Source organism: Haemaphysalis longicornis, unplaced genomic scaffold, assembly GCF_048455015.1.
Source record: "Haemaphysalis longicornis isolate Haplotype H1 unplaced genomic scaffold, Haemaphysalis longicornis Haplotype H1 scaffold_8, whole genome shotgun sequence".
NCBI classification, from domain to species: Eukaryota; Metazoa; Arthropoda; class Arachnida; order Ixodida; family Ixodidae; genus Haemaphysalis; species Haemaphysalis longicornis.
The window spans coordinates 97665914-97685983 of NW_027526445.1; the positions used below are offsets into that span (position 1 = coordinate 97665914).

The window sequence follows — 20070 nt, forward strand, 5'->3', positions numbered from 1 at the left end:
TCCAACCGACAATTTTTTAGCCGTTCACTCACATATTTTGGAAGCGGAATATTTACCAAAACACGTTGTCGCCTCCAAAGCGCGGTGACAGGGTCGTTCTCTTTTCGCGTGATCTTTCGGCGTGGTGCGGAAGCGTAAAGGTCCCATCGGATGCCTTCCGTAAGCTTGGATTGCAGCATTCCTAATCAAAATCATGAAAGAAACGCCCCACACGAAACGCAGAAAGTCTAAAGGCCCCGTCCCAAGGCGATCATCCGGCGCAGAATATCGCAGTAGCGGACGCCCGCAACAGGATGTTCTCCCACACGTCACCGAGAAGCGAGGCATCATGCCCGGTCACGATGGCGCGGTGCGAGAAGGAGGACGAAACGAGGGCGAATCGCCGCGCGGATGACAATGCGATGTTTTGATTTGCATTAACTCCACCAATACTCATCGCTTGAACAAAATTCCTGTAAGAGGTGATTACTAGCGCATTTATTTTACCTGAAAATCTGAACACCCATGTAACGGTAATACCTCTTTCAGGGACCCCTTTGTTCATTGCGGTCGCTCAGCAATGACGTACGGGGCAGAAACTTGGGGTCTCAGCGAACGACTTGAAAGAAACGTTAAACCCGCCCTACGGGCCGTGGAAGGGGGGATGCTATAGGTTACGCTTAGGATTAGAAAACGGCCGAGGGAAATCGGGAACAGACTAAGGGGAATGTATTCTAGTTCTAATTAAGCGATTTGGCATGGGCGGGTCACGTCACGCGCATGAACGTCAAGTGGGCGATATGTTTTACAGAGTGGATAGACAATACACGCAATACGCGTCGAGCGATGACTTGATGAAGAGTTGAGCTATAAAAATTTCGGGTTTTGGGGGGAGGGGGAAGGATGGAAACAGTATGCACTCGATAGGCGTGCCTGGAGATCTTTGGGAGACGCTTTCGTCCTGCTGTGGGCAGAACCAGGCTGATGGTGGTGGTGCTGAACGCTCAGGTCGCACTTCATAATGAAACATCTGTTATCATGCTAGTTCGGGTTCCACAATTGGGAACGTAGACAAGGGTGCCCATGGAACGGATAACGTCAGCGAGGATAGCCAGCAGAGCCCTACGACCAAGCGCAATTTCGTGCACAAAGAACTGTAGACCCTACATGAAAATTTACTGTATGGTGGCGAAGAACCTTGAATATAGTCCTAAAAAATACACCTAAACATTTTTACATACCAATTGGGTCTGCCCACCAGGGCACACATTACTTCTCCCCCACACTTAAATTGTAGTGCTGTATGGACTACTGGGGTGCTATTCCAAAAGGCGCGAGTCTGAGCGGAATTCGGGAGACACGAGCTCTCGCGACGCCCACTTAACATGACGATCATATACTGAGGCGGAGTTTGAGTGCTATAAAAATGCGACTCATGCTACTTGGTAATTATTGAGGCGACGTGCCCTGTTCAGGGGAGCGCGCTCTAAGGAGGCATGACTAGAGCGTGGCCCATCTTTCATTGAGTTCTCTCGCTCCACTGTTGCACTGGCGGCTACTGCCGGCAGGCAAGTCCAACTACTTTACATTTTCACGCGTTTATTTTACAGCAAAGCTGTAAATGGCTAGGATCCAGCAGATCGTCTCCGGTCCCAGAGCGATGTAGACAGGAATCGCTAGCGAGCGTAGCGCCACGTTGCGGAGCTCACTTAAATCCCCGGAATCGTAAAACTGCGCGCAACACCCCCGGGACACGAAAAAAAATCATACAAAATTAAAGAGGTCCTAGGGCCTTCATAGAGCATGCGCCGTGATTACCATACCCGCGCTATAATAAATTTCTGCCCACGATTCCTGTGTGTTTTTTAGCGTAAGCTACACTGGCCGAGGTTGAGCAGTTTCGCGTGTGCCGTGAAGGGCCGTTCTGCGCAAGCGCGAGTGGCTTTGGATTGGATTCGATTCGATTGGATTGGCTTGGCTTCGCTTGGATTTGGATTGGATTAAAGTGGATTGTATTGGATTGTGTTGCGTCATAGCCGCGGCAGACGCACTGGCGCCGACGCGTGCCCACGTGTGCGCCTCAATTGCGCAGTACCCAAGTCTGACGATGCGTCGGAGCCGCTTGATAGCAGTTTCGCGTGACTCGGGAAGAGGCGTGCTGAGCAAGGGCAAGGAGCAGTGACTGGATAGGACTGGACTTCCAGTTAATAACCGGAACAATGCTCAATCGAAAATTACAAAGAAACGTGTTTTGCTTCGTGCACCCCTTGGACTACGACCCAGTCAAACCTCACGTGGAGGCTCGGCACCGCAGCTTTTCTGGCCATCCCTCTCCACTGGGTGGAAGGGCTCTGAATTTTTATTAATCTGTTTTCACAGCAAAGCTCATTATTTCTTTATTTTAGTCGTTCGTATGAGCTCTCTGTTGGAAATTTGTCGTCCTAAGTAGCACTTTCTCCCCATTTCTTTCGTCGCTGGCAAGAATGCAATCATGTGACTAATGCTGACTCGCAAAAATGGCGGTGATGGAAGCGCGCCACATTCAAAATAATTGGTGGTCGGTATTACGTTATTGAAACCCTCTGTCCCGCGGTGCGATTTAAAATTTCCTTCTGGCATTTAGGTCGTGTGATGTGCTTTGATGGCGAAATCTTGGCGATACGTATTAAATTTAGTGATACACTGTACGTGTGTATTTTTCCTCCCTTTCATTTCTTTTTCTTGTGGCACGCATTACGTTTCGCTATTCTGTATTTGCGCCAGTTTCTTCGTTCATTTCGCAGTGAACTAAGTCAACAAGAAGGCTGGCACACATCACAGCCTTCCTAGAAAAAGTATTCTGCGCGGTTGGTGTGCACCTGGCCTTTTCATGTCCCATCACGTTCAGGTGTCACCTATTATTCGACACCTCTTACTTCTTCAATTCGCAGTTTTGTGAATTTTGAAAATGGGGCCTACTAGCACCTCAAGGCAAGACAATTGCAGGCAAATCGCCCGAGTGGGGATGTGCTACGAAGGAGGGAATTCCAACAACCACTACTTTCAAATTTGTTTGCTTCCTTTCGCTTTTCTCTTCGCCGCTTTTGTTCGACAAAGCCCTCCACAGTTGCTGTTTTCTTTCTTGAGTCCAATGCCCAAAACTAAACTCCTTTCCTTCGCCCTCGGTCTGTTCTCACTCACCCTTCTGGCACTTAACAGAGTCCTTAGGTTACTTTCGGTCTCAACTCTCCCGTCACAAGCTTTGCTTGCTCTGCTTCCTGCCAGACTACAGCGACGCTGAACAAAATCCGTTGAAATGCGTAGACATCGCCTCCGATAATAGATACGCACAATTGCTTGCATACTATCCTGCCAGAAACGTTTTCACATGAATGGTTCAACACGCAACACCTCAAGGGAAATCGTCTGCCGTGCTTGAGTTTAAGCCAAAAGCAGAATAAGTCAAAAGCACGATCACTCAACACGTCGTTTGAAACAGTTGCGTGTCCAGACGATAAGTGAAGGGCACGGTCCGGCTGCAGTCGGTTAATACCCATGGCAGAATCTGCGATAGCCTTGTCCAGTGCACCACTTAAAAGAGGCCGGAATCCTGTATGCAGTGAGCTTCTTGTGCACCTACCGGCCGACTGTCGACTGGTGGTGGTAGCTGGCGCGGCTGCTACGGATCCTTCCGCGGAAGGTGCCAGTCACGCAAAAGCCACAGACCACACAACACTTTCTCCTCGGTGGTCATAAAGCGAAAACCGCCTCGAAGTTGTCGCAAGGGGAGTCGGTCGCCAAATGACTGCACAGCCAAGGCACAGTTCTTTTCGAGAAGTACAAACGAGCTCGAAATTTCTCCTGCGCTAAAAAAACGATCTGCCGGGATAGAAATATGCCTGCAACGGCTACAGCTGACAATGAATTACTCCGCAGCTGCCGCGATCATCAGCCTCACGAGTTTAGCACTACCGTGCAATATCAATCCCGGGTTTCCTCCGAGTTCCCGTGTCAAACACACCCAGTCCATTCGCAGGCGCGGCACAACGACCGAAGCGCCACACAACCATGGCGTAGCCTTACCCGGTGGGATAGCATCGCAGCGACGAAGACACTTGCATTTGATTTTCTAGCAACAAAGCTTGGCAGCAAACAATGATCGAACGAAGTCCCAAAGCCACCGTCAGTCAATGCTGCCAGAATCACGGCGGCGTTCAATCCCAAGCAAGACTTCACTCTAGCCCGAACGAAAGAGCGGTCAAAATAACAAGATTTTCTAATGGCAGCGCTTTTCATTCACAGTGAAAGCACAAACGATGACACCAGTTCAACATCTAAAACGCCCTTGCCAATGCTCATACAGGATCGTGACAATAAATTGGTGCGATTTGTTATATACGCCCACCATCCGCACGTAAAAAAACGCGGCCATGTTTAACAGAGTTGGTAGAAGAGCCCGTTCCTTTTGCTACAGTGAACTCCGACGCTTGCTTGCTTTGGTCTTGCCTGAGCTGTACTGGAGCCACCCTCAAACCATGTAGCAAACACAATTCAGTGGATGAACAGGACACCTCGAAAATCGGAGCCGCCCCGCGCCACTTTTAAGGGGCGGAGGTTTGAAAATAGGCAGGGAGCAGGCGGATTATTAAATGAAATAGTGGGGTGGTCTACTTTATGCAACGGAGGGCATATTGCAACTCGAATACAGATGGCGCTGCATGCGGATGTTTGCACAAGCCGTGCTTTTTCAACGTGAGCGGCCTCAATTAGGCACGCTAATAATGCCAGGCGTGTTCCGAGCGATTGCGCCGGTTTAGCTCGACGCTTATCATACACTCCGATATGGTTATTTTTAACTCGACCAGCTGTAACTTCATGAACGAGCTGTCGACCCTCTAAAATAGCGCCCTTGGAGTTGGGGTTTACACACAGCCCCTCTCCAACCTAACGCTTTCTTCTGTATTGCCTGCTTAAGACATAGTCCGTATGTTTCATAAGTTTATTTAATCGTTCAGTACAGACATCTTGCTCAGAATTTGGGACGGATTTATCCACCCTCTGAGTAAACCACTCCTGTGGTAGTGTTCAGTCCTTACTTTGCCTTCGGACCGGTTTAAGGCGGGTTTTACTAATTCCAACATAAGCACATTAGCCCGAATCAACAGTTCAGTCATCGAGTCGCAAACAAACCAATGCATAACTCATGTATGCACCGTATCTCAACACAAAACTCACCTCCGCCTCAATCGGCTTCACTTCTTGATCGATGCCTGAAGTCTCGTTGTGGATAACCTTCGCCTGCTCCTGCAGACAGAAAGCAGCCATTTTAAATTTCGTGAACAACACTTTCGGCTCGTGGTATCTGCAACGTAGGACAAGCAATGAAATTCTTAGTGTCCAGGGATAAGAGCACGTACGTCGAAGTCAAAGAGGATCCGCTTGATGGGCTTGTACATGAGGAGGAGCCGTTCCTTGGTGTGGTTGTAAGATAGCGCCCCGAGGCACATAAACGAGTCCACCGCCACCCTGCTGTTAATCATCATACTCTCGATCGGTCCTGGGATTTTAAAAGTACAGAAGTACAGAAGGGATAACTCGGGCTTATAGCAAGCGGCAATACAGTCATACAAAACGCCCACAGTGCGGCCATCACATAAGACTGGACACACACTTGCGCTGTGTGTGTGTGTGTGTGTGTGTGTGTGTGTGTGTGTGTGTGTGTGTGTGTGTGTGTGTGTGTGTGTGTGTGTGTGTGTGTGCGTGTGTGTGCGTGTGTGTGTGCGTGCGTGCGTGCGTGTGTGTGCGGGTGTGTGTGCGTGTGTGTGTGCGTGCGTGCGTGCGTGCGTGTGTGCGTGCTTGCGTACGCGCGTGTGTGCGCGTGTGTGCGTTTGTGCGCGTGCGTGTGTGTTTTGCTGTTATATGCCCAACCAATTGCGAGAAAATAGACTTTATTCGGACACGATCCGCTGGCCGGCAAGGTGTCAATGGCGGATATCTTCATTTAAATACAATTACGGCACAGGGACATTTTCTGTGACCCGCCACGGTGGCCCAGTGGCTAAGGCATTTTGCTTGTTAGCACGAGGACTCGGGTTGGATTCCCATCAGCGGCGGCCGCTTTTCCGATGGAGGCGAAAAGCACACGTGGTCAAAATTAAACAGGAGCCCTCCACTACGGCACGCCTCATCGCCTGCGTTGCGTTGGCATGTTAAGCTACAATCTATCAATCATTTTGTGTGAAATAAAAAAAGTCCTTTGGGGTTTTAGTTTCTGTACAACTGCTAATTCGAAAATTATTAGTAATGTAAAACACAATATTTCCGTACCGTCTCACAACATTTTTTCCACAAGGGTAAAAGAAAGGGTCTCAAGATTCCAGCACGACCTCAAGCAGGAGTAATTGTAAGTGGAGACTTTCGTCACAGCGCACACCAGACGTCACCACCGTACTGTCCGTAAACGGTTGTCCCAAAAAATTGGTCGGTCGTGGCATATGCGCGTAATCGGCCATGTAACGAACTCGAGCCTGCGTGGCGGACCCAGTGCCATCAACGGCTAAGGGGAAAGGGCCGAAAATATAGTATTGCTTTAAATTTAGCGCTTTACAATCTTATTTTGAGTCACCTGCACAACCTGTAGTATGCGTTCTCTGCGCCAGCGTTAACTTTTGCGATCACGAAAGGCAATTTTTTTTCTTCACATTGGTTTGGAAGGATGCCAACCCATTTTAACAGAATGCGCAGTATTGTTTTGTTTTTTTCTTACCCAGACAACGCATGTGCCACTACATTGGTAATACGCCCCCGCAAAGCTCTTCGTCCTATAGTAACCTCCTTTGCCCCTCAAAAGCAAAGCACCGCCCTTGGAATTGTCGGAGAAAACTTCCCTTCAATCAATTTCTTCGCTTTGTACAACTTTAAAACGACATCTTTCATTTTATGTTTCCTCCACTTATCGATTTCTGCCTGCCTTTTGCTCTTTTCTGTTAGCCTTCATCCCGCCTGCAGCCGCACACGCCGACCATCCAGGGTGTTCCGCATCAACGCGTTTTCTGGTGCGTACCAACGTGTTTCGTGTATGATCTTGACTGAGTGTTTACACTCTGAGAGAAAGACGTGGCCGGACTTATCACCGGATTATTATCGCCATGCCCTGCGGATTTAAGGGAGCTTCAGGCACTCGCTACATTTACTGGCGAGGAAGTTCTTCAAGGGGAGGGCGTATGCTAACAAGGAAGCCAGTCAGATTATCTATACTTGAGCTACACATATTTTCTCAACTTCTTCAACCAACGTCCAGTGTGCAGCTGAACAATGTTCTCCTTCAGATATCCTGCATAGCTGAGTATATCGTACTGAAATGTATTCAACACCCTTTGAGAGCGATATATTTTAGATCGCATGCAATCAACATAGCGCTTTTGTTATTATTTTTTGGCATCTAACACATCTGTTATTAATAAATTCTAGACACCTGCAAATGGCTTCGCATAAACGTCTTCGATGAGATGTTTTTCTCGCGTCCTAAAAAGGTCACGACGACGGAAGGCTCGGCGAGACACTTTGCACACGTTTGGCTCCAGATGCCTTATCAACATCTCACCAAACTCGGAGCGTCGAAGATTTCCTACAGGTGTCCTCTAACCGCTGCAGTTGCGACACGTTTAGGACGGACAGGACTGGACGTCTCACAAATAATTCGCATCAAGGTGTCTAAAACAATACAAGACAATTACAAATGTCTAAATCAGACACAATGGGTTCAAAGGAAAAACGTTAGATGGTATCAGGATGTCTAAGGTCATATGCGTCTAAATTAGACGTTCTGGGTTACTACGGACGGCGTCACTGATTCTAGCACTCTTCCGTGGTCGTTCTTGTAAACCCCTCGTCGGATTCCCAATTGTGTTTCGTATCAAACAAGAGCTCACTGCTGTATCCATTTCTTCAGGCGCTAAGCTCGTTATTGGGGTGTGGAAACGTCACCGTAGGCTCGATTCTTGTGTAACACATATGTGCGTCCCAGTTTCCCAGCTCCAGTAACGCGCCGCTGTGACTCACTGCCTAAGGCGTTAAGCTGCTGAACCAAAGGACGTGAGTGCGATTCCGACCGCGGTGGCTGTATTTTAGATAGTAGCGACGAACGACACTAAGCATGAGGCGCGGTTTCCGAGCGCGTCAAATATTCCCGGGCGATCAAAGCTAGTACTCTCCACTATGGCGGGCCTCACAGCCTATGTGTATGTAGCTTCCGGTAGTTAAAACTCCAAAACTTCTGTTTTTTTTTACTAAGTCTCTCAGGATTGGTGGAACACCAGAAATTGCTCGAGTATTAGCTGCTGTTTACTGCACTGGTTTCTTATTACACGGACACCTGCCCTTGTGGCGCGCCTTATAGGACAGGTTTATATAGCTTCGGGGCGTTAGAACTCTAAAATTTCTAGTTTCTTTTTGACTTAGTCGCTCCGGATGGGTGCAGCAACAGAAATTACTCAAGTAATAACTAATGTTTACAGCAGTGGTTTAGAGTAGTTCCGGACGCAATGCTTTTGTGTGAAACTGCGAAAGTGCAACGCCGCACCTTGCAGAATGAGGGAAACGCTGGCCGTGACCAGCGCCGAGCGGCCAGCTCGTCCGCACAGAAACGGCACCAGCAGCCAGCAGATGGCACGGGCTTTGGCCGAGAGAGCGTATCCCAAGCCCGTCAGGAGGATCACCGAGGTGCCCATGCAACGAAGTGTCAGCTCGGTGGTGAACAGCTCGCGGACGATGCCCCTGTAAAAGACTTTTCCACCACCAATGGGAAAAGTGTCACAAATTATATTGGGGAGCGTTTTCAGGATGTTAGCACAGCAGCCACAAGCCGACTGCGGGGTAGATGGTTGGGTGATTTCGGCTTGCATACGCCTACTGGAGCAAATGCACGGAAGCAATTTTGTTTCTTCAAATTTGCTCGGGTTGGTCTTCATTGGCAGTAATCGTTAACACGCTACGCTTGTCGCGTAGTAAGTTGTAGGCTTATAAGTAGCGCAACAAGCAATGAACAAGCGAGTGTTCTTTGCTTGTGGCAAGTTATCAGGGAACCGGTATAATCGGTTGGGCTCCGGGTATGCATTGTTATAGAATCGGCTAGCACGTCGTGAAATAAGTGTTGTGGCATTAGAGTAATTGAAGTGCTTCTGCTTGTCTAGCACATGTGTAAGTCTTCCACGACAGACGCTTGTGCAGAAAACGTAATCAGCACGTAGTACATTGGTCTCAACCAAATTCATAAGTTGCCACTTGCTGCCACTGATCAGTGGGGCTGATGGATAAGTCAAGCTGTTTAAGAGAGACTAATAGCAGAACTATTCCTGTTACGGTAACTGGTAGACGCCCGAGGCTACTGCGCGTGCACAGTGGTGAAAAGTTAATTGTGCGCATGCGCGTGCGCACGCGCAGGCGTACCGGATACTGCGACGGAACCGGTTCTCGGCTCTGCTATTGCTCTCTAATGCAGCATCTTTTGATGGTTCCCGCCCAGGTAGATAAAGAAATGTTGAAAGTCGAAACGTTCAATGTTGTCTGCTACAACTAAATGAACAGCCAGAGGCCAGCTGTTGCTTCCTACAGGGCTTCCTTAATGCGGGAAACGTGCGCAAAAATATCACCTGATGTTAGCTAGTATTCTCTGACTGAAGTGATTTCCCGTGTTTAAATTTACACCCTGACAGATGTTTGAGAAACCACCGTGTTGCACACCTCTTGAAACTACTGGATTGTTTCAGGCAGTATTATTTAACTATTTGCCCCATAAATACTGCTCCGTAACGCTCGTCAACGATTAGATCTAATCATAGTATGCTCATAACAGTGTATTAGCTGCTCAGCACTCATTCGATATGGGAGGGAGAAACTGGGAAATTGAGTAAGATTTCGCTCTCTCTGGAATCAGTTTTTGCCTCTTGGGATACACAAATGGACTTTTTTTTCTTTTCGCGGAAACCTAACACTTTAGACTCTCGTTGATGCGCTTGAAACGGATTCAATGGAGTTCGGCATTTATTTTTCATAGAAAGGTCGTGGTAGATTTTAAGATTTGAAGAGAAAATTGACCTATTAACACCGACTGCAGTCCTGTCAAGAAGAAAATTTATTGCTTCATAGACCGGGTGGTCGACCGAAAAGCCGTGGTAAGATATCTGGACACAGGGGGAGGCGTGGAATCGGGCTATCATTGTGTCAACACAGTTGCTTGAAAGACTATGAAGAACTGCCAGTTGGGCGTGTTGGTATAGGTTCATGATGGGAACAGCGCAAAACAAAACTTGGACAAGAAAGGCCACGGGACGAAGCGCTAAAACCCGAAATCTCCGTCCCGCCCCGTGGTCTTGACTGAAAATTGCGAATAAGGAACGGTTCTGATAAGACAATAGGCGGATCCATAACGAAGAAAGGGTATGATAGGATACCTTAATCTCATAAAACCCGTATACCGGTATACACTTACATCGTTCGAGGATGCGCTTACTTAGTGAAAAAAAAAATGTCGCATGGGTTCGTTTTCTGTTTGGTACTCGGTTTTTTAGGCTATGACGGTTGATTTGGCGCACTTTGCGAAAAGTAGACGTATTTTTGTGAAAGGTTTTGGCGCACTTTTGACGCAGTTTTGACGAGATCTCAGTTCTAAAGGTTTCACGCTTCTCTTAGCTTTCTTTAAAAAGAGATGGTAAAGTTTCTTAGCTTTTTTTTTACTAGACGCTGTCGCATATTCAGTCATTATCTCACTCTTTGTAGCCCTCCTCCCTTCTTCATGCTAGTTTGGCACGAGCTAGCACTTCTTTTTGGGCTTTGTTGTGATACCCTCAAGACGGCTAAGAAGCCTGCGCTCAGAGCTTGCACTGCTGGATCACCCTTTTGAGGCGCATATAAAAAAAACCATCTAAGCACGCTGTTGAAGCAGCGTGGATAGTTTTCCTGTGTGGCTTTGCGATAGAAAAAAAAGTCTATCCGTCTAATCTTAGCGCTTGAGCGCCCAACAAAGAAAGAAAAAATTAAAACACAAGGTTAAGAAAGAATACAACCGGGGCAATGGGCTACCGCTGCACTTGACCGCAATCCGCTGGGCAAGTAAGGATACCAGACAGGTCACATGCGGCCGTTTGACGTCCACGTGTAAGCGTCTCGCCAGCACAGCTGACATGTCATCAGTGAGGGCACGAAACCTACAGCTTCGTGTGCACTACTAAACCGGCTACCGGGTATGTCCGCGAGGTTAAACATTAAAGACACCGGCAAATAACTGCTGCAAAAGAGGTGTTGGCGGTAGCGAGGAGGAGCGCTGTAGTGGCGCCGAACCAGCTCCACCAGAATGAAAACTGGAGGGGGGGGGGAAGGGTTAGGTATATGCTGCTTCGGAGTAAAAATTCCATTTTCTGCCAAAGGGCGCCGCAATCAACGCGAAGAGGTTTATTGGGTGCGAAAGAGCGTGGCATTTTATTCTTATTTTTGGGGATTTCGACTCCACACTCAGCTGAATGGGTATGCAATCGCTTGATGATTAAGGTATCTGTCGGCCAAATGGACAACAATGTCTCCGACTTTGCAAAAAAAGCAGTAGCGGGAATGCATTTATGGGGTTTAAAGGCTGTAAGACCATTTGATAAGAGGGGTCGTTTGGTGCCCAAGGGGGGTTGAAATTCCGCGGACGTAGGTATCCGCATTTACCTTTTAGTCTCAGCTAGACGCTGTTCAAATGGGGTCGTTCTCGGCACACATCACTGGCCAGCTGTGGGAGCAGACTCACAGCTGTGCACTAGTTGTGCAAGATGTTGTTCAACGGGAATTGTGAAAAGTGCATAGGTGTCCCAACGCAAAGGATATCGGGGATGGTGATCAACACACTCGTAAAATCGCCAACGACGAAGTAAGAGTTATGGGCAGGGGAGAAACATGTCAAAACGTTTAGCATGCCCCTTTTGAACAAGAGACAGCTGCTGTGTGAGAAGGTGTCGCAGTGAAGATTTCATGTGTTTACCACGGCCAGCCACAATATACAGAGATCCGCAACATGGCTCCGGTTTCTGGCCCCTCTGCAGGCATAGAGGGACAAGTCGATTGCAAAAAGAAGCAAAAGTGCACTGAAATACAAGCACCTTCTCCGTCAATGCTCCATAACAAGCACTTGTGTGCCCTGACTGTAGTGATTCATTTATGGTCACTAATTTGCTGCACATTTCACGCTAATCTACGTCCAAGAAACATGCATTCACACAATAATCAAAAGCAAAGTAAACAATGAAACACCAATATCTACCCAAGCAGTGCAGTCACATGGATCCAGCCACTAGATACCCTTCAGTTATTGTGCGATGAAAGAACGAACATTTCCATAAGTACATTCTAGCGAAATGTGGTTAGCTGGTAGTGAGGAGTCTGCGACCTCAATAAGCACGCTAAATACGCCGCGGTACCAATGGCCAGTAGTTTTTGTTAAGAACTGCCCGAATTAACTAGGGAGAAATGCTTCCCTTGGTAACTGAGGTATTCCAATACCACACGATTCCGCTGGGTGAGGTAATAGTCAGATGTCAAAAATGAACGATAACTGAACTTCACAATGTCATGTTTCATTGTTAGCGTTTTTTTTTAATTTGGGGTGAGTGAAGCTTAACCATATCACGCTGTGAAGTCAAATGCTGGTCGACTTGGAGATTAGTTAGATTTTATCTTTCTTGTAGATCTTCGAAGCTAATCCGATGAAGAATATTAGCTTCCGCATCAAATTAAATAAAGTATTGTCGTAATGTGCATTCGAAGATACATTACTAGTTATGGTTTACCCTACCTATTTGTTGGTGATTTCTATTAAAAAAGAAATGCCTCTTCTGTTTGTACTTTCACCAGAATATTTCCAATGCGCTGAATCAGGATCACATTTCTGGACATTAGGAATTATTTAAACGTTTTGCACTCGTTGTAAATATTACTTGGGCTAGTCTACACAACACCTTGACAAAAGGAAAGCAGTCATTAAAGCTGTCATCAAGGTCCAACATTTGATATTGTTAAGAAAAAAAGAGAGACTGACGGGAACAATAACGATTGATGTATGCAGAAAGTACCGTGCTGTGCGGAGTAACTCAAGGAATAGACCTTATGCGAAATTGCTTGGTGATCTAGCAACACTGATGTAAATGAGACCGTCGGCCATATTGGTACGGGCGCCGATCGGGAAGTCTCGTATTGTTTACTGTGGAAGAGTAGGTGACGGTAACGCGGTATGGCTCAAACTGGATTGCGTTTTCCGGCTCCCGACCGCGAATTGTGGACGAAGGACTTGTCTGCGCTGCCAACTGTGTCTGAAGACTGATACCACGCGGGGTGCCGCGCCAAAGACCCATCCGAGCGGCAGCGGAGCAGGGCATGCCGCCTAACCACCGACGCGCATTGCTCGCCTTCATCGGTGCGGACAAACACGTGCGACTCGCAGTAAGTAAAGTCTTCTTTGTTTTTTTTTTGTTTTGTTTTTTACTTGACGCGAGTTAACCGGTATGAGCATTTGTATAGCACTTTGTTCACCGTTGTTTACCATGCAAATGCGTAGCGGCGACCCTGTTGCAAAAACCCTGAAAGAGGAAAGCGACAATCGCCAGACTGTAGCGCTAGTGGGTGGATTAGGTATTTCCAAATGCTGTACATCGAATTTACGGGATGATTTTTGGCGAAGATGTTTACGGAAAGGTTGCGGCCGTTTTCCGTGACGGTCGTTCGCCCGCGCGTTTGCCGCAAAGCAATCGCGCTTTGCGGCGAAGTCAAATACAAAAGCACACATACGCCTTGAATTTTCTTTTTGTGTGTGTTTTCATTATTTATTGCGCATGTTCTGCCTCAAAAATCTGTTTGTGTGTCTGACTTCTCTGTTTTTGGTGGTGGGGTGGTTGTGTTTGTTTCTAAAGCTCATGTTTTTGGTGTGCACGAATAGATAATACACTAAAACCTCGTTAGCTCGAACTCACTGAACTAGAAGATTTTTTTTTAATTCAATGGGTCATCGGTATAGCCCGAATGTTTACCTGTATATCTCGAAAGGTTCTGGAAGTGGGTTCCAGATAATCATATTATTGCTTGCTTAAGTTATAACGAACACGATTATGCGGGTACTGGTGTCATTACCCACGGTGAGTTTTTGAAATGTTAAACTTCCTTCTCTTGAAAATGCATTAACAAAGCATGCAAAGATACTTGCACGCTCGAACTTGACAAACAATTTTGACATCATTGCTGTTTGAGGTGTAGATTATTGCCCTTGCAACAGTGTTAAGCTAGCAAGACACAAAATCTGGTCATTTTAAGTCTGTTCCTTGCGGCCACTTCTTTCTGCTCTGTCCCTTTACCATGAACTGTAGCGGACTAGTCCTGTTCTTCCCTAAGTGCTGTTTACTGTTACTCTCTCCGTTCTTGCAGGTTGGGCCTCATCCATGTGCTCAGCAGCTGCTTTCGCTCCCAGAAGAAAAGTGGCCGGCCCTATGTTGTGTGCCTCACCTTTGAGACGGACAGTGGGGTGATTGTGGAGGCAGCGTGCGAGTGCCGGCGGGTTGCAGTGGAGCATGGAGTCACATCCTGGCTGCTGTGCACCTACTCGCCCTCTTGCAAGCCGAAGGTTTTAAGAGGCGCCACCGGAGCTTGCGTGCACTGAGCTGCCTCAACAGTGGGGACGACCGAGACAGCAGGGCATCAAGCCAGCAAGTGTCCAAGACATTGACTGGAGAAGCCCGCGAGAAAATGTCCCCTCCCTTCCCTTGGCAATGCGTCTGTTCGATGCACGTCGAGTACAGGAGCAATGCGAGCAGCAACAAAGTGCTGTGAAGGCGATTGGGAGAAAACTTGGTAGCCTTGATTCTGGGTTTTTTGCCCCAGTTGTGCTGGCCTCACCCCCCACAGGGACAGAAACAAGGACTGGCATGGCACCTGAAGGGTCACCTATGAGCTACCAGCAAGCATTCATGCCACATTTCGCCGTGGTCATCTCGCGGGCACGCAGAGGCTGGGCAACGTCTTGTTTACTAGACCGCGGCATGCAGGGGTGCGCGAATGCTTCCCTTTGTTCCATTTATATCCACAGTTTGCTATCCTGCACGCGCTATAAATCAGCGAAGTAGTTTAATTTACTGGTATTTTCACTCTGGATACAAAAAATGCGAAAGCACTCAAGCTGATCCGCGGCGGCCTGATGCAAATCTGGCCGTTTTCTTTTTTTTTTTTTTTTAAACTTGAAAATTGTCTCAGCTACCTACATCAATGGCCACTGTCATTACGTCGGAGGCATGCATGCAGCATGTGACAAACTAGAGGAGTGAGTGTGTATTTTAGTCGCAAAATATTCGACAGTAAATACATCGTGGCTGAAATGACAATGGGCACCAAGTTAACTTGACGTAACAACAAACCTTTCAGCCCGGCAAATCGGAAACCAAGTGCAAAAGTTCGAATTTTCTAAAACAGTGTACGCCATTTCTGCAACGACACGCGGCTAAATGCAACGTAAAAGAAACCAACAACACACTCCCATACCGTGCGTGCCCGCCACAGAGGAAATTTTCAACCGCGCCGTGACGGCGTAGCGCGGGAAGAAAAGTTTGTTTACAGCCCTAGGTAAGATAAAGGCTCGTGTAGGGGCTAAGCGGTACCATTTAACAATGAAATGAAGCGGGCGCAGAGCCACAGCGACGAGTAAAGAAACAGCCTAATTTTGGCAACGTGTGGTACTGTTTTCCCGGTCGAGCGCCGCTGTCAGTCGCATGAATAGGTGGCGCACGCTCAGGCTTCATTTAGAATCCAACGCAGCTGTATTTTTCATCCGGACAGCGGCCACGGAATCCCGCGCTTAGGGAACCAACGACAAATATTCGCTCCCAGCGCACCGCGCCCAGCGTGTCACAAAGGTCGCTCGCGCCGGCATGGCTCGCGTCAGAAAGTTCGTTAAAAAGCCAGGAACTTCACATATTTTTTCTCCATTTGGACCGGTATTTCCGTATTGCGTGCACTGCGGCACGAAGCAATGCCCTTGCATTGTAGTCCATCAGCAAGAGCGGTCAACGCCCGCCTTCTATGTTTTGCTAATTGGTTTCGGTTTCAAACGACCGCACCAAAATGGCGGACCTAGTTACCGGAGTCGACGTGAGATGGCGGGGCGCATTTCGTGAAAAATTATTTCGTGAAGCTCTGCGTAATATAGTGGCCTTCTTTAAAAATTGAAAAACATATGTAATACACCTCACTTAAGTCTAGGAGATAAAACCTTTTTATCTTCATTTGAAATTACGGAATATAGTAAAAGACTTCTGCAACAAATTGTGTCCCGGCGAAGTTTTTTATGCAAACTTTGCCTAATGTTTATTGTTGTGTAGCCGGAGTTGCCTGCTTAACTATTTACTCCACTAAATATTAATGAGCGATGAAGCAGATGGTTCCGGCATTAATTAGACTGCCAGAATGTCTGCCGCGTGGTGAGATTTAAAAACAAAGGATGTTTTTGGGTTCGGTCTCAATAGAGACAAAAAAAAAAACCTCCGCTTCTCGGTGCTTGTTTTGGGGATGTGAAAGTGGGTAGGAAGGCAGATCACTTTATACGCAGTAACCGTGTTTAGCATTACAACGACTTATGCGACAAACACACGTGCGGTGAGTGACGTGTTTCCTCACGCGTTTCTTCCCTCTCCAAACCCGGTCCTGAGGCGAAGCGTCTTCCTGACCAATGCCGTACTGCTTTCGAGTGACGGAAAACGAATGTGGAAGCGCGCAACTGTCTGCTAATGCGTTTGGTCTTTCAGTCCCGTAGTCACCATGGGGAGTGTCCTAACATTAACTTATCTGCACTGTCACCCTATGGGCTGTATACGTCACGTCATAAAAAAACTGTGGTTGATTCCTCTGTCATCTAAACCGGAAAAACACGAAGTGAAATGTGCTATGAAACCTGCAGCTAAAGTCGCATAATTTGCGGGTCGGTGGCTCTCCGGTCAGTCCGCTTGGTGAGCGACGCTCTGGTGGCAGCCTGTCACTGCGGAAAAGCTGCGCCACAGAGGCCCCAACTGTCGGCGCTCTTTACGTCTTTATGCACTACTTCACTTCACCTCTCCTAGACGGCTGCGCTATCCGTGTACATATAATTTTTCTGGAGTTCTTCCTGTGTTCGTTGTAATGGCGTATTTTTTGTGATGGGTATGACGTCAGTGAAATCTTGGGGTGCCGCGGCATAAAACACCTTCGTGTTAAAAAGGTCAATGAGGCTACAGGCGCGAGCGCTGCACCCTAGGCGTCTTACAAAATTCTACCACTTGTCAGCTAAGGGAGGCGCAGACAGCTTTGTTTGAAGTATTTCGTTCGTGCCTGATAGGTGCCCATGATTTAAGCGCGTCAAGCCTACTTCGTCGTCTTTGAAATGTAGATGCAGGATACATTAGTTTTTCACAAATAAACATGACTTTAATTTACCTTACGCCGAACGGTGCATGATCCGATCCATTGCACACTGCTCCATGACACAACGAGACATGGGGCGATTACGGATAGAAGTAACACTCAGCAACAGGAAACGAGCATCCTGGATCAAAGAACAAACTATAGTACAGGGCATCATAATTCACATAAATATAAAGAAATGGACTTAAGCGGGCCATCTAGTTAAACGAAGTGACAACGAGTGGACCACGAGGGCTATAGTATTGGATACCAAGAGATGAGTCTCGAGAGGCAAAATAAAAAAATTTGTAGACAAAGAATGGACTCCCGCAGCACGCAACAGGAGTAGGTGTAGGTCCACGAGAGAGGCCTTCGTCCGGCAGTGGACCTAAAGAACCTATTGTTGATGATGGTGGCAATACGACTGCACAAGATTTAAGTGAACATAGTACATGTGGATAAATATTTAAATGCGTTGTTAGAACCGATCAAAACGACAAAGAGTTAAAGGACATTTCAAAAAAACGATAACAGAAAATAAAATTTACTGCACACTCGCCCCGATTTACTTTTTAGAAATTAGGTTGAAATCTCTGCAGGCGATTGAATACTCACAGTAGCCCATGAAGAGGCCGAAAACAAAGCCAAGGACGATACGTGCAAGTTTGCACTGTCCTGGTTCGTCGAAGAAAAATTTCAGTACCGGTAACGGAACATTCTGCTTGCTCCCTGCAACAGAAAAAGCACGATTTTTATAAACAGAGAGGGGTACGGAAAAAGAGAAACGCGTTATCCAGCCTTTCAAGGCCAGCGCTCTGTCAAGAGCAAAAAGATAAACGACTTCAAAAAGATTGAATGGGCACAATCGCTTGCGCATCCGCTTGTTAAGGGGGACTCACCTGACCACATTCTAATCAGGCTCACTAATTAATGACCCGCGAGCTTAAAACACGTCGAGTGTCAATACAAAAAGTTTTACAGATACACGAAAAGGGTCTTACCGTCATAGTTAGCTGCTTTTAATAATATTTACTTTCTTTTCAAAAATAAAAACCAATCAAGAAACACGTTTTTGTTTCTCTATATTTCACTAGACTGCGCTAGCTGTCTAACAAGAGAGAGTTTTATCTCTTTATAGCACTACAGAAGCGACATATTTCCAAAATACGCAAACTTGGCATTTCACAGCATTTTCATGGATCTGAAAAAACTTTTCGCAAAGGTGCACTACGGTTTTTAAGCCAATGGCTGATGAAGTAGTAAGTCCCACAGGAATGTTAATATGTGAGTCTCTTCTAAGTCTTTCTGAAATTGTCTCCTTTTTTGCACTATACAAATTTGATAGTTAGGTAGGAGCTGCCAGATTCTCAGCGCAGCGTCCACTTTTTGATAATGGCGGGTAGGGATTGTGGGGACAGTTCCAAATGAGCTGTTCGAGAACTTCGACTGCTCCATTAACAGGGTAGCTTGGGGACAGCTAGATCGAAGTATAAATAGCACGCAGGTGGTGGATACGAAGGAGAATATGGGTTTTCTGCCGCCGCTTTAGGGGTTCTTCGGCGTTGATAAATCTAGAGTGCGGGGCTTCAGGCGTGAAAGACGGCAATATGCTGTAATGTCTTGAAACCGATAAACATTTCCTCGGGTTGGCAGTGCTCAGAGAAAGGGTACAGGCGGGAGCGTGCTCAGATGGCGAGCTCTCAAGCGATTCTGTGTACTGCCTCGACTTCCCCCCTCCCCCTCCTCACGCGGGTGTGGGCCGTTGTCCGGATCAGCCAATCGGAACAAATGGTACCAGGATTTCTGAGGAGAATTCTAAACGCCAGGTGCGAGAATATGCCCCTGGCGTAATTTCGAAGTGCAGTTCTGATCTATGTCATGTATTGCGTAACTCCCTTTCAACGTGGAAGTACTGCATGAACCTCCAATTTCGTAAGGCCGTATGGCGACAGCCTAAAGGTTGCCTTTCCGGTAACACTCCCGATGTTTAACAATTGAAAGTCAATTTTCGTAGCCATGTAAAGCGTACAATTGCGCCTGCGTCAAACTATTTGAGAATACGGCTGCCATTGAATCACCTTCGAGTACACGTGCGTCCTCACTTGCGGAACCGCACGCGCAAAAACGCTCGCCACAAAACGCCCTTTCGTGGCAAAACTCCTCTGCCACGCAATGATAGGCCTTGGACCCGTTCTAGCAGCAGGGCGCTTTGCGCCAAACTCAACGAGCCAATCAGGGCCCGCGTCACGTGAGCTGCGAGGTCAGTGCTCTCCTCGCGGGCTTGGCCGGCGCGAGCAGCCGACGAGCGCGCAGACCCGTTCTTCCTTGCACCCATGGATACACAGTCATACAATTGATAAACAGTCATCCACACCTCTTTACTGACCCTACCTGTCCAGCCTGCGGGGCAAGACACTCACTACCATTCCCTCTGCGAATGCCCCGCAGACCCGTACGCCCCGTTCCCTCCCCTCACCACTGGGAGCAGATGTTGCGTGACCAGGGGGAGCAAGACCAAGTCCTGACCACCTCCGAGGCCCTGACGGTTGCTGCGCCCCTGTGGGCCTCCTCCACCGCCAACGCCTGATCACGATGGACGAAAACACGTATTCCTTCCTTCCTTCCTTGCCTGCTCCCCGTCGGAGAGGGCGAGGACCGGTGTGCACCGCC

The 20070-nt window shown here is 47.6% G+C and overlaps 1 protein-coding gene across 1 annotated transcript in view; it reads right to left on the bottom strand.

Annotated features, from left to right (window-relative positions):
- The window catches only part of Snky (ubiquitin protein ligase sneaky), a 68173-nt gene extending 62672 nt beyond the window's left edge, over positions 1–5501 (bottom strand). The window contains exons 1-2 of the mRNA XM_077681738.1: positions 5376–5501; positions 5194–5262 (exon numbers count right to left, since the gene is read on the bottom strand). Of these exons, the coding sequence (XP_077537864.1) occupies positions 5194–5262; positions 5376–5501 (195 nt within the window). The remainder of the gene's footprint in view (positions 1–5193; positions 5263–5375) is intronic.
- Positions 5502–20070: the final 14569 nt, after the last annotated feature.